This window comes from Electrophorus electricus, chromosome 23 (genome assembly GCF_041902795.1).
Source record: "Electrophorus electricus isolate QZ-2024a chromosome 23, ASM4190279v1, whole genome shotgun sequence".
NCBI classification, from domain to species: Eukaryota; Metazoa; Chordata; class Actinopteri; order Gymnotiformes; family Gymnotidae; genus Electrophorus; species Electrophorus electricus.
This window is the reverse complement of record NC_137519.1, coordinates 8,780,625-8,795,335: the sequence shown is the minus strand read 5'-3', so window position 1 is coordinate 8,795,335 and position 14,711 is coordinate 8,780,625. Positions and strand designations below refer to the sequence as shown.

Below are 14,711 nucleotides of genomic sequence, written 5' to 3'. Positions count from 1 at the left end.
AGCTTTAGTCGGAATTTCAAAACATTGTAGAACTGATTTGGAAATGCCGATTGCAGCTGTAAGGGTTTATACTAATGCAATTAACTTCTTGATGTTCAAATATAGTCTTCATCTTCAAATGTAACATCGTATCCGGAACAAATTCGCTTGTGCAATTGAGTCAGTCTGATCAGCCTTACTCCCCACAACTTGACAGATGAATGTGTAGGCCAGATAGCAAAATTTAATGAAGCACCAACACCATTCACGTTATTAATTCAAATAATGTAAAATGAAGATGGTCAACTCAATTTTTACTTAAAGTTTATTTGACATTATATATGGAGCCTTACCTCTAAAATCCATTTAAGCGGTCCACACGTGAATAATGCCTATAACAAAAAACCATTGAAAGAACCTACATTTAAAAGGGCCCCTACTCGAAATAAGTGTACAAAAGAATATCTTAAATTGAAAACGACAGTAAAGCAAGAAGAGTCCTTTTTGAGGGGAATTCTTTATCAGTCAAGTACAATGTACAATGCAATATACTATACACTCAATCAGCCACATTCTCATCTAAACGCTAACTCTTTACGGTTATTTCTGTGCCAACTTTCCTACGTTAATGATACTAAAATGTCCAAAACATAACTGGGATAAATAGGGCAAGCAAAAAGGTTTACGTTAGATGATTCCAAAAATTTCCCAGTCCTTCTGTTTCCTTCTGAAACAGATCATTCTTGAGGGAAGGCAATACTTTGTATTGAAGTACAGTAACACAGTCAAGCTCAGATTTCATCACAACCAGATGTTGACACATCTTGACATATTAACCCACGGAAAACAAAGTTCAAGTGGGCGAACGCTCTCCGGCTCTTGAGTCTTACATTAAGTAACAACAGTCAGCCTGTTTAATGCACCTTGTTTTTGTTTTCAAAAAGAAGTGGAACTGTGTAACAGCAGAGCATCCGTATTCTGCCCTACTCTGACACGGAAGGCTCTGGGGGGTTATGGGGCACTGAGGGCTCGCCCTCGACGTCCGTCGCACGGTCCAGCGCAGCGTCTTCGCTTGTGCCCGGTGCATGCTCCGCCGCATCGCGTTCCAGGTCCTTCGAAGGCGTGAGAGGTTCCAGGGGCGAATGCACGCTCACGCGCTCCGTCCTGTCAGTTTTATTCAGGAAGTCGTCCGCCGTGACCTGCCCTTCGTCCTCCCTGAGGCTGCAGGGGCTTGGGGCCGCCACTTCACAAGAGACAGGCGAGACGCTTTGGGACACTTTCCCCCCGTGGCTGCCCTCTGCCACGGGTGCAGCAATCCCAGTCTCTGTTTCATCCTCGCGGTCTTGGAGGCTCTGAATCGGCACCTCCGCGTTTTCTAACGCGTCGTCGGCTGAGCGTGCCGCGGGGCCTTCGCTCCACACGCTAACGATGCTGAGCGATTCAACCTCGCTTGGCTCGGACTTCAGGGAGAACACTTCTGAGGAGAAATCTGTGGTTCCCACCGAACTAAATCACAGGATAAAAAGGAACGTGAACAAAAGATCGTGGAAGTAATGCACGAATAACATTCATATTCTGAGAACGGAATGACCTTACCGGTCCGAGCAGACCACCTCTGTAGGACTTTGGGTCTCGACCTATTGGAGAAAGATAGAGAATTTAGAGAAAAAGTGCAGAGAAAAAAGTGTCAGGACTACTTTGAAACAAGCAAATGTGTTGGGGTAATAAAGGGAAGGAGTTGGCATGTTTACTCACCTTAGCAGAGTCAGTGAGGGTACAGCTAATTGAAGAGAAGGAAAACAATACAAAATCAGAAAGTCCTTTGAGGGTGCCCCCCGCCCCCCCAAAAACCTGCTACCATATTATCAAGTCCCTTCTTCAGAGGAAGTGCTATTCCAGCTCTAACAGTGGAAGCAACTGACAGCTGCTTCTACAGCTTCCATCAGCCTGTCTCGACTTTCAAGTGTCCTTTGGTATTTCCTCTTGTCATTTTTTGGAAGACATTTAGGAAGATCAACCAAATTTCTTTCACAACCTAAAAACATTAAAAGCTAAGATTGTGCAAATCCTGTCTACTTAATGTAAACAAAATCCCATCTACTTAATGTAAACACATCACACTCTCATTAAGAGAATCACCAAATTTAGAAAACCCAGAAAAGAAAACTTATTTTAGAAATTTGAATCACAGAACAATAGCTCTCATGTGCATTCCTGGCAGTCTCTTGAGGAACTTCGAACCAATCAGGACAGAAGGAGAAGCAGTGCATGATTTCTTACACCCCCCTCTTGTAATACTTTACAGTGACTCTTGAAGACCCCTCTCTCTCTGGTACACATTAATTACAATGTGTTTCTCTGCTTTAATTAAGGCCAGAACTACAGCCCTAATTTACAGTGCCTTCTGCAAAGCACTTAACATGCACACAAATTAGACTAATGAAATTAGCGATGATTTTTCACAATGAGTGATATTTTAAAACATTTCGTGGGTCGGAGAGTTGGAATTTACTCACGTATTTTATCGCAAAAAGTGATTTGTCTAAATCAGTGAAGGTGAGACACCCCATCTATTTTTACCCTCTTCTCTTTACATCTCTGCCCTCTACGTTTAACAAAAGCACCAGTCCTGGTGTCACTGCCTCCCAATACATCACACAGTTCCAGGGAGAGTCTGGACATCAAACAGGCAATCCTCAAATGTAAACCAGCTCCTTGCAAACACAAAGCGACAATAAGGAGCAACGCATTTACAATAAATAAATCAGGGAAGGTAAAAAGGTTAGCAGCTTAGTGGGTACCCTGCTCCCTGTGGCTCTAGCTTCCTCAGAGCTCTACATGGTCCGCTCTTAAGTCCTTCAGAATGTAAGGACAGTGTTAGCAGTCACATGCTACATGTAACAGCGCCGTCATGGCAATGCGAGCGATCATCAAAACAGCTTACCTAACCGTCGACGACTCCACATCTGCCAGTGTGGGGAGAGAGTGAATGTGAGAGAGAGAGAGAGAGAGATGGGGAGGACATGTTGAGTGTGGTTGTGACAGACAAGCTGAGAGTATAGTATGAAGAGGGCTGGTTGAACCAGTGCAGGGGGTACCTGTCTCTAAAATGATCTGGCAGGTGTGGTTGGGCCGGCTGAGCAGGTGCTCGCACATGCGGTCCGCGTCAGAGGCACCAGCCAGGAAGTCGCAGTTTAGACAAACGAGGGTCAGACTCCTATAACCCCCCAAGATCACATCATATCAGATGCAAACACGTTCATGACACATCAAAAGGTATCTAAATAGTAAAAGTGATTCAACAGGGGCTGAAAAGAGTTTAACAAGTGTTTAACAATTTATTTAGCAAGTGTTCCCAACTGGGAAACAGTGACCACAAGCCATTGATTAGGCAACATAAAGCCAACATAAAGGTTTAACCAGGAAGGTATGAAAGCTGAGCTTGATGGAGGGAAGAGAATTTAAAACCCACCGCACACCACGCAGAGGTTTCTTCACCTTGCTCAGTCGCAGTTTGGAGGAACTGCTATGGAACCTTGATGGGTCAACAGACATACAAGTATTGTGACATGTGGCAGTTTGCCAGAACCATTTTGGTTTGTCTTAATTTTTTTAACCTTCTCACTTGGAACTCTGCTCACAAGTTCATACGTGACCCGTCTTTACCTCACCATGTGCTGCCCGAAAGACTTCTGACAGCTCGTCCGATACTTGCATATAGAACATTTCAGTGCCAGGGGATAATGAACATAGGGGTCAGTGACTTCATGAAGACACTCAGTACATTTGTGCACTCCAGAAAGCCTGTGGATAAACAAGCGGAAACTTCACATGCACATCGAAAACATTCCTAAAAAAAACCTAAAAGTCTAAAATCTGTAAATAAAAAGCTCCGTCAGTAAGTCTGACAAGAGGGTACTCACTTCAAGCCTTTGAGCTCACTGTTGTGGGTAGAATTGCGGCTCTTGTTGGCCTGGTTCATCTTTGTCCTCCCCACGTTCGAGCTGGACTTGTGAGCCACTGGTCGTGTTGTCTCGGGGCTTGTGGGCACGAGGTTGACAAATGACTTGCTAGCGGTGTTGGGAGACATGGCAGACCCTCCAGTAAGGGAGGCACGAATTGTCACCTTGAGGAGAAAAAACAAACAAACAAACAAACCCCCACAAGCAAGATGAAGCAGCGCAGCAATCAAACACCTTTATGATTAACATGCAATTCCTCAGTTAAAGACCCAGAGAATTGCAACTATAAGATGATCTTTATCAATTCAAAGTGTATGATTATAATACCCTTTAAATATTTTGATAATACCAATGTTTACATTTGTATGTATCCCATCCTAATAAGATAAAGGCTTTAATGTTGTTTTGACTTTTTATTTAGAGGGTTTTTTTGCTAGCTGCTAGATCAACGAAAAACTAAATGTACAGTTTTCCACTTCAAATTTAGTACATGTTTGGTGTCCAAATTTTTCTTCTTTAGTTTTATACTGAAGCTACAAGACTCACATATCTATCATGCAAAGGAATCTTATATCCACCAGAAGGCATTGTGCAAAGTGAGTGATGACCAAATGGGTCTTGGCTGACTATATTTGGGGCAAAGAAAACCCTGTGTGAACTCATTTTTTAATGCAGAACAATTCCTTCAAGAGTTTGGCCTAGTAATTAAACACTCCTGATCCTTTCCCTTGTTAAAGAGAAAGTGCTTAACAGAATTCAGCACAAGAACGTTCACTGTTTGTGACTAAACGCTGAAGTGGGCCATCATACCTTAGTTCCTGGAGGCAGTCCTTCGAGGCTTCTCGGTTTCTTAAAAGTTCGATGGTATAGTGTTTTGTGTTCCACCTTTTCCTTGTAGGTGAGAAAATTCAATCGACACTTTCCACAGCGCTGAATTCCCTTTTTCTATCAAAAACGAAACAGAAACGTATATGTATAAACAAACGCACACAAACACAATTTATTGGTACATAAGTAATATGAAATCAGAGCCTGTGTTCTTCGTCTTAAACATACAGATGTAAATTAGCTAGTTAACCTGCCGATCATGCCTCTGACCCAGATTACAACATTCACTGTTGTTATTCTTGTTTCTAGCCAGATCTGAGGGCTAGATTCCACCTCCACCCCCCCTGGTTTTGGGGTGGGGGTCTGGGGCTGAAGTGGCTCCTGGTTGGTCTGGTTTCCTGTTGCCGGGGAGAGCCCCTTAAGGCTGGCAAAGAGAGTCAGCCTCCGCTGTCAGACTGTTATGTATTGCACCAAGGTGTTCGACAGACAACCAAATCAATCCAAGCTTGGAGAGAGAGAGAGCCAACAGGGCAACTCGCAAGTGGCTTCCACATTTTGCTGACTTCAGGGCCACGTAGCCTCACGCCCCCAAATCCAGAGACAGAGAGACAGATGAGGGCTCTTCAGGTTCCGAGCCCTCTTACGGCTGACCCTCACTTCCAAGGTCTTAAGCATCAATGGGTCCACAAGTCCAGCAAACATACATGTAACCATAACCCAACAGAATGCAAACAATAAATGTGTTTCAATAAATCTGGTTAAGTGAAGAATGTTTGTTAAAGAAATGCATCATCCTAAGATTATAATGTAGTTAACAGTGAATAAATCCTCCATAAGATCAGTAACGAAAAGGCTCCAAATAGCCAAAACTAGTTATTAGCCATGTTGCTGATGTTGAGTTCAGTCGCCCTTCAGCCACTTCAAAAGTGCTGTGTGTCAGCTGCAGAGAATCAAACAAGTCAGTTCTCTCAGACAGTTATGTGTCTGTCTCCCCCCTCCCAAAAGGCTTTCTCAAAACTCGACTGGCAGGAAGGCCCTCACCTGATGTTTCATGTAGTGTTGCATGTACATGTGTGCACTGCGCAGGACTTTAAGGCAGAAGGGGCACAGGAGGTCTTTAGTGTTCTCATGGACCGTGCGGAAATGGTTCTCCACATCGGAGAAGAATGACGACCTGTAGTTGCAAACCTGTGCGGGGAGAGAGAAGCGGGGTAACGTGGGGACGAGGCTGTAATGCAACTTGACGAAGGGCGGGGCAAAGTGGGCGTTACCTGGCAGCCATATGGCATCTCTCCGGGTTTGTGATTGTCCTTCATGTGCTCCAGGAGGACCTGCTCCGTCTCAAAGGCCAACTCACAAATCTTACAATTAGCTGGAAGACACAAAAGGAAAACAGAGGCGCGCGCGCGCGCACACACACATGTAAAAACCATATCATATTACCCCTCCTCATCTGGCAGCAGTCTCAGTTCAAGCATAAATGCCCTGGACAGTTGTCCATGGACCTAATTGCAGGGTGTATATTGGTAAATATGGAGCCAGAGTTCTAATCAGCTAGGAGACTCCCAGAGCATTCTAGAAACATTGCAGTAGCTTGCAGAGGAGTGGAGATGTTGCTGAAAGGTGGTGGTGGTTGTGTGGAAACTGCGCTAGCATACTGGTGGACTCGTAGGGGCTGTGGGCGCTCTCTATGTGGCACTGCAGCTGGAAGGGAGTGGAGTACTGGCGGTAGCAGTGCTGACATGTGGTGTGACTCTCCCAACTCTCGCTGTTCTGCTTCTCCAACTCCAAGTGATGCTTCATGTGATTCATGAACCTGAGACAGAACGAGACAGAGAAATACAGAGAGACTTAATGGCTTGTTAGGTGCCATTAATATTGTTACTGATGTTTACCCACTACTATTATAATTCATAACACTACTGTAATAACTGTTATTACGATCATTATAAGCATAATAATAATAATAATTATTATTATTAGTATTTAGTATTATTACTACTACTACTTTTGGAATCATTTTTATTATAATTGCTATTACTATACCTGAGGAATATAATATATACTAAAATATAGTGAAATGTTTTCAAACAGCATTTCCAGTGCTTTGTCAATACTGTACTACATACAGTCATGCCAATAAAGTCGTCTTGACTCAACTACAGAGAGAAAAGGGGGGGAGGGAGGAAAAGATATAGAAAAAGATGAACAGCAACAGACATTGTAAGACACAAGGAAAAATAGAGAGAGAGAGAAAGAAAGTGATGAACAGAATGAAAGATTGAGAGGAAGAGAACAGATGGAGAGACCCCAGAAGAGTGACACCATCAGGGACACCTGGAACCTGTGACATTAATGTGAGGTAAACGCCAGCATCCACAGGTGCGTGGTGCGCGCAGGGCCGGGGGCTGAGCGGGGCGTGCAGGGAATGCCATGCACAGCGGCACGCTAAACCACAGAGGAAAGGCTTTGATGCGAGCGGAAGAGTATGTTATGCAGATGAGCGTCATTCATGCAGGTAAACCACTACTAAAGCATCTAATTTTGAAAACACAGTCTCTCTCTTCCCCCTCAAAGACTCACTCAAAATAGACACATGGCACCCTCTGAGAATGGCAAATTCAAGAATTTCACATGTTGAAACCAAACCTGCCCTATTTCACAAAACAGGTCACATTTTCTGGATAAGACAACAGGCCATTTAGATGTATTAAGACACTAGCCTTAATCCTCTATAAATCAAACTTGTCCGCCAGAACAAATGCACCACAAATAGAGCCAACTGCAGGAACCGGCTAACCTCCACAGCCATCTGGGAATAAAGGTCGTACACTGTTAAACATAACAAACCAAATATATGAACTCCAATATTCATGAAAGGGGGGGGGGGGGGAACAGCGCATGGCCTCAATGCGTGTCAAAGCAGCACTGCAGCTCCCAAAGGTTTTCCAAAGATAAATTACCAATCATTCTCCCTACACCTCACTTTCTAAGCATGCATAATAGCCATTATAATGCCGGCAATTACGCTAAGGTTCTTTTTTGGTCTTTCTAATGACAGGCCGCTCCTTTGGCCCCCTCTCCCTCTGCATGCCATCCTGCCCTGGTGCTTGGTGCCCTATTTTTCAGGTGTTGGCGATGTGCTACCTCAGCTTGCCTAATAGGAATTGTTAGCCAGGCGAGCTGTGACCCCGGCTGCCAGAACTCGGGGCTCGCCGCAAACATGTCTCCCCATTAAAACGAGCTTAGCGAGGCTTTTCTCACGCCGTGCCAGAGCGGAGTCATTTAATCACACCAGCACGTCCTGCACCAGCCAAACCGCCTGCCATTATTCATCCCAGGACCCGGGGGTGGGGTGGGGGGGGGGGGGGTGGAGCTGGATTCCCCCTCTTCCTCTCCATCACTGTCTCTCTTTCTTCACCTTCTTTTCCTCCCTCCCTCCAGTCTGGCTGCGTTGTTTGCGCTCCCCGATGTCACTTTCAGCTCCTGATGCTAAAGGCTCTCCACAGAAAGAGAGTGGATGATGTACACCTTGCCCAGTTCTCACACAGCACTACAGACTTGATTTTCAACTGAACCTATGCTTCACCAGACATTCAAATCCAGGCTGAAGCTTTCCAGTTAAAGCAGATGCTATGTACCCTAACAAATAGTGACTGACTGGGAAAAACCAAAGAGTTGTAGAGAACAAGCTTGATTTTCCAGTACCCGTATTAAATGCACAAACATGGTAAAATGAGGTATAAATGCCAGGGAAAGCTTTAACCCTATGTATTTGGTCATGTTTCTACAGTTGCGTTAAACAAATATGCTTCCTCTTCTCGAACCTGCAAGAGGCGAAGCAACACACAACGCTGCCCAATCACAGGCCCAATAGGTGGGGACTAGCAGTACCTGATATTGTTCTTTAGTGTTTTCAGACAACTATTGCACTTGAACGTAGTGTTGGACTTCTGCTCGCGGGTGACCGACGCGTCCCCCTCACACTTGCCGTAGTAGAAGTCGGACACGAGCATGATGAGCTTGCCTCGCTCCACGTCGTACATGCGGGCTGGCGTGGTCGCCGTCGCTACCGCCGCCGCCCCAGCACGGTCCGGCTTTGAGGTGGACGGGAAGATGGTCTCCAGCAAATAAGGACAGCAGGACTGGGATAGACGGGAAGGGAAAGGTCAGAAGCAAGGACCGGGAAAAGACTTCCGACCGCTCACAGTCGGGAAGAAGTTTCACGTGATGAATTGTAAACGGCAAGTTATGAAACACATTGAACGACTGAAGCAAGCTTACCCTCATGTGACTTTTTAACGGCTCCATCAAGTTGAAATGAACGTGACATTTTGGACACTTCCTACTCAGGGGCGTTTCGTTCTCTGGAGTGAGCACAAATCTCTCGGTCAGTGAAACCAGTCAGTTTACAGCACATTGTACAATCAAGATTTCACTACACAGTGGCTGAACACTGAAGCTACCTGTGTCGATTTTGGTTCTTTTATTGGTGCTGTTATTTGAGTCAGGCAGAGCGGTTCGTTTCATTTTGCCGTTATCTGCAGGGACCAGACAAAATGATGGGAGTTGGGGGACAGGGAGGGAGACAAATATAAATGACTAACTTTAGCACAAACCATGTTATAAATTTATCATACACACATGAGCAAGTGCTCTGGCACGTGTGCGTGCCCACCCACCCACCCCTGTTGTTCACAGCCTGCAGAGTAGGTGTCATCTGTTTGGAGGGGCCCATGGGGCCCACATTGTGCTTGCTCTGCTGGCTGAGCTGGACCCCTTGTGGGTTGTGTGCGGTGCGGGGCTGGACCGAGATGTCGGCAGGGCCCTGCACGTTGGACAGGGTCACCACGTTGTTCTGGATGAGCTGCACCTGGGGCCTGTGGACAACGCCCGGCAACGGCTTGGGCTGGGCGGCGACCTGCTGCCCAATCTGCTGACCAGCTGCTCAGCATCGGTTATGATGGACAGAGAGGCAGGCTGGGGTTAGTTAGGCTTCAACTTATTAAAGTAAGGCTGCCTAACCCTAGTCCTAGAGAGCCACCGCCCTGCAGAGCATGGCTCTAAAACACATGGCTCTAATATTCAGATGCTACTGAAGGTCTTGATTAACTCAATCATGTGTGTTAGATTAGGGCTGCAGCTACACTCAGGGTGGCAACTTTCCAGTACCAGAGCTGGGCAGCTTTGCATTACACACTGCCTTAAATTATTCAGAGCGAACAAAACAGGCAAAACAAATTTAAACATTTGTTTAACAGAGCCACTTGCTTCACAGTTAGAATGACAATACGTCTAATCTCAGATTCTGGTCTCAGAGTATGACAGAGCAACAGGAAAAGTCTGGGCCCACTATAAGGTTCCCTGATATTTCAGAATGACTCGGTCCATTTCCTCTGACCGCAGGCAAGGGCCAGAGCCAGGGCCTTCTTTCATCAGATTGGCGCAGATTTGATGCACAGATAATGAAGAACAGAACACACACGACTCACTTGTCAAATTACACAAGGGAGCAGTTCCACTGCTCTGCACAAGCACGGCTGCCATGACTGTGCTAAGCGGCTCAGGTCACTTTGTGCATGCTCAGTGGAAGGAGCAAAGTTATGGGGAAACAGGTGCAGACAGCAAGCAGCGTCTGGCCCACAAAATACGTAGCTCATCCCCAGAATGTTAACTAAGCCAGTGGTCATGAGATTCCTGTGTTCTCCGCTCTGAGGTAGCTGTTAACTGATAACAAATGATAAGCTTTAGGAGCGATGGAATGTCATTTCCAATGTTGAGAATATCATTGGTACCGTTCAGTACAAAAGGCTTCAACCAATATCTCTTTTATTGCTCATTTATGGTGAGCAACCACAAACCTTGCTAATACAATCATCCAGCTAAAACAATATTACAACATTGCTCTTATAAGAAAATCTTTAATCTCATAAAAAGAACTTCAAAGGAGAAAGAAAATCTCAACATCTGATAGTGGAGACATTTATTTCAAGTAGCTTTGCACCATTTCTACCGGTCCACTCATTATGAAACACTCCTGCAATGTAAAGTGCTGCTGATATTTTAAAATGGTGTACAGAAAACGGTGTACAAAAATGGAGTTATGAGGTGTTCTTATAACAGCAGCAATGGTAAATCTACTGGATCTTGGGTTTCTTCAACCACTAGCATATTGTTTGCACAGCCTAAACGTAACTGTGTGCAAATTTGATGGATATTACATCAGTTGTTTTTTTGTTTTTTTTAAACACCAACAAAGCAAATTACCATGTCACTTCAGATCCTGACATGTTACATACCTTGGAGAACAGCGAACGATGTGCCTGGTGGATACTGGGAGCCAAGGGAGGTGATGAATGAGTTATTGTGGAGGTTCTGTGGTGAGGACACAATATAACCCTGAAAAAAACACACAAGACGCGGCGGTTCAACAACATGCCAACTAGAACACAAGTCATGAAGTGCTCATTTCATGTGACTGCTGTTCCCACCTAGCAATCAGGGAGGACACAAAGACACAAAGTCAAACTTCAAACCTCTACAGCCCAGCTGCACATTTTGTTTATAGATTGTGTGTTAAACTCTCAAAGATGTTCTAAGTATGCTGGGGTTAAAACAGAGCAATCTAAAACAACAAAAGCACACCGAATAACAACATGAAATTGTGCATTTTTTTTCTTTGTTGTTGTTGTTGTTAAAGAATAAGAATGTGTAAACCATTGTTGTAGCACACTAAGGATGTTAGCATAGTGGGATTAAGGTTTGGCTGTCTATTTTAGAAAGATTAGAACAATGGGTGTTTCAAACATGAGCTCTGGTAAGGAAATTGAGAACTGAAAGTTAAAACGCACCAGTTGAAAATGTGAATGCCTTCCACTTTTAAATACACATACTTTACTTTGGACTTTTGACAAAGCATGCAACAGTAATTGTGGTAAATAAGACAAAATCAAAATAGCTAAATGTGAATTTTTGCCAAGGGTACACTCCTCTCAAACAAGAGACAACTCTCCAGATGCAAACACAAGGCCTGTCTCTCTGGTTTCTGAGTCAGATAAAAATAACCACCACCACCCACACACACCCCCCACACCCCAAAAAAAACTTATATAACATCGAAGTGTTAATTCTTGATTTGTCAGCATCTTCCTCATGTCAGCAGATGCAAAGCAACCTGGGATACTTCTCAAACTCTATATTTGGTGCTTCAGATTAACTGTCCTTCCTTCTCTCAACAGCTGTCATAGCTGTTTCTTTAGTGGAGTTTTGGGACTGAGTGATTCGAGGAATGGCACCAGAATTTTTCTTACTTCATCTCACCATCATCACCTTTACTCCTTGATTCCCTCTCTATTTAACAAGCCGTGGTATGCAACAGCACACTCCTTGACTACATGTGGCTGACCTGTTGGTGGCAATTTCATTGCAAAAGCAGAGCTGATGAAGCAAAGGGTCTAGAGTAGGTGCAAACAACCATGTTGGAGTACCGCAGCTGAACACAATATGAAAGCACCAGTGTTCCTGAACCCTTCATTGTCAAGAGTTCACTATGGTACAACTGGACATGTGCTCCCTGGTCATATGTAATGCTATATAAAGCCTTCTGTTAAGTCACTTTGACATAGCTGAGCATCCAACACTTATCTCCAAGCATGACACTGCATGGGCATCTGTTCAGAGCCAGCATATCAAATCTGAACGTACTTACATTAGCAATATGTCATGAAAAAATCTAAAAATCCCAAAGCATTGATATTTAATTTGGGCTCTAAATGTTATTAATGGTAGTTAACAATCAAGTGAGGGATTAACAAATAAATTATACAGTGTGCTAAGAGAAATACTACTTTCATAAGTAATTCTTGAACTACAGAAAAATTAAAGACTTTAAAATAAAACTTATAAGCATTATAAAATCCAAATGGCCATCAGCTGCAATGAAAGAACAGAAACCTAAACATGGAGGGCTAAACATTGGAGACGGATGAGTTGGCACCTGGTTGTTGATGATGATGGGCTGAGGGGAGATGGGGTTTATGGTCCTGGGTGCCGCCTGCTGTGGAGCTGAAGGGGAGCTGACAGGGATGAGGACGGAGCCCCCTGCCGACTGTGCTGGGGCCCTGACTGCCAGGTGAGGGGCTGCCGGGTGTTTGGCAGAGTTCACCAGAGGCTGGCTGGTCTTCTGAGTGGAGGTCAGCGAAGGGCCCCGCTGGTATATGGCACTCGGCTGATGACGCTGGCTGCTGACAACTGAACCAGAATGAAAATAAGATGACATTACTGTACAGATATTTGAGATGTTTTATTAATTTATACAAATGGTATCACTACACCATTACAATAAATAAATAAATGCATATAAATGTGGCCTATTCCAGTGGGAATTTTAATCTGATATTTAGTTAATCTTAGCCTACTGCATTTGTTTTCAATAAGAACATCATGCCAATGTCCATACTGGGTCTGTTGTTCGATATGGGCTTTGAGCTGCAGATTTCTCCCACAAAGATAGGTTCATCGTCATCATCATCGTCAATCAAACTGATTTCTGGTATTGCCCTTTGCCATGGCTCCAACTCCTCCTCCTCACACTCCATAAATAGCTCAGACATTGTGGGACCTGCAACATAAACAATAAAGACAGTAGTCCAGAGCTTTGATTTGTAAAGGTTGCCAAACTTCACCTCATGTAGCAACCAGTGATAGCTCAAGTAACAAGGGAGTGGTTTACAAAGGAAGCTAGCGGGTGCAGCAAGTATGTCCAGAGTGAGGACAGAAGCAGACTTATCTGTACCGTTTAAGAGCAGTGATTCGTGTTGTAACAGATCATGGATGACTTTTTTTAAACACAAATGGGCGGTTAGGTCTAAATGAGATCAAACATTGATATCTGACAAAATTCTGGATAAGAACCACAAGAAACAGAGAGGACAATTTTTATTGAATCGATAGAAAGCTGTTGCGTGTCAGTCAGCAACTGCACCGGTGTGAGTTGTATAAGGCCCTGGTTAAGCAAATCTAACATATATCAGAGATTCTCGATAACAGTTTATGGTGGCGATACAGACTGGCTAACAAAATTATTAGCAGACACACGACTTCACCGCCCATATTTTACGAACAAACCAGGCAGCTAACGGGCTAAATTGCTATATCTAGCTACATAGCTAGCTAGCCAAAAATAGACTATCTGGTTAGTTAGTTATCTAGCCAGCTAGCTATGCTGTTTTGGCAAACCACTCTATGCGCATAATTATGTGATCCACATCTGTACAAAATAAACATCGCATTCGTAGATCATTTAAAGTGCTGGATATTTATCTGGCATCAGGAACCTAAAGATAGCCAGACAGCTAGCCGGCTAACTAGCTGGCTACCTATATAGCTAACACAGTTAGCTAGCTACATAGCTAACTCAGCTTGTTAAACTCACCTAGTTTTTCTGTGTAGCTAACAAAGACTAAAAATACACGCAAACCTACGATAAATCTGGAAAACCAAAGTAACTATTTAAATAATCACACTAGCTCCTACCTTTCAAACTGTTTGAGTATTTATTTACAAGTCACATCGGAGGCGGTTTAAGGAAAACACACTAGCATTGACTAGCTGCAGTGGCTGATGGGAAATTCGAGGGGGTGTTTGTTGGGGTGTCACTTCCGCCGTGTTCAGAGTACCAGACAGATCCACTAATAGCCTACACAAAACTTTGCATTAGCTACATTTTAATTTTACTTTTGCAACAATACCATGACCTTTGATTTGTAATCCCATGAATACAAACAAGAACACATGTATATGAAATATGTACAAAAGAAAATCCACCATGGAAAACAAATAAAAAAAACAAAACAACAAAGGACTAAAATGACTATGTAAAACCCATCCGAAGAATTAGATTTTTTTAAAAGTACTATAGGTATTCAAAATTGTCGCCTCGTA

At 43.9% G+C, this 14,711-nt stretch overlaps 1 protein-coding gene across 1 annotated transcript; it reads right to left on the bottom strand.

The window, feature by feature from the left end:
* Nucleotides 1-286: 286 nt before the first annotated feature.
* znf280d (zinc finger protein 280D) lies at nt 287-14,411 on the bottom strand. The gene is made up of 20 exons (XM_081706411.1): nt 14,304-14,411; nt 13,228-13,389; nt 12,766-13,019; nt 11,069-11,168; nt 9,456-9,713; nt 9,236-9,310; nt 9,054-9,136; nt 8,664-8,914; nt 6,428-6,585; nt 6,041-6,141; nt 5,811-5,957; nt 4,752-4,886; nt 3,903-4,105; nt 3,646-3,783; nt 3,452-3,514; nt 3,078-3,196; nt 2,924-2,945; nt 1,735-1,759; nt 1,576-1,616; nt 287-1,485 (listed from the first exon to the last, which is right to left on the bottom strand). Exons 2-20 carry the CDS (start codon nt 13,379-13,381, stop codon nt 963-965), a joined length of 2,850 nt encoding a protein of 949 aa, XP_081562537.1. The 5' UTR covers nt 13,382-13,389; nt 14,304-14,411; the 3' UTR covers nt 287-962.
* Between the last annotated feature and the right edge of the window lie 300 nt (nt 14,412-14,711).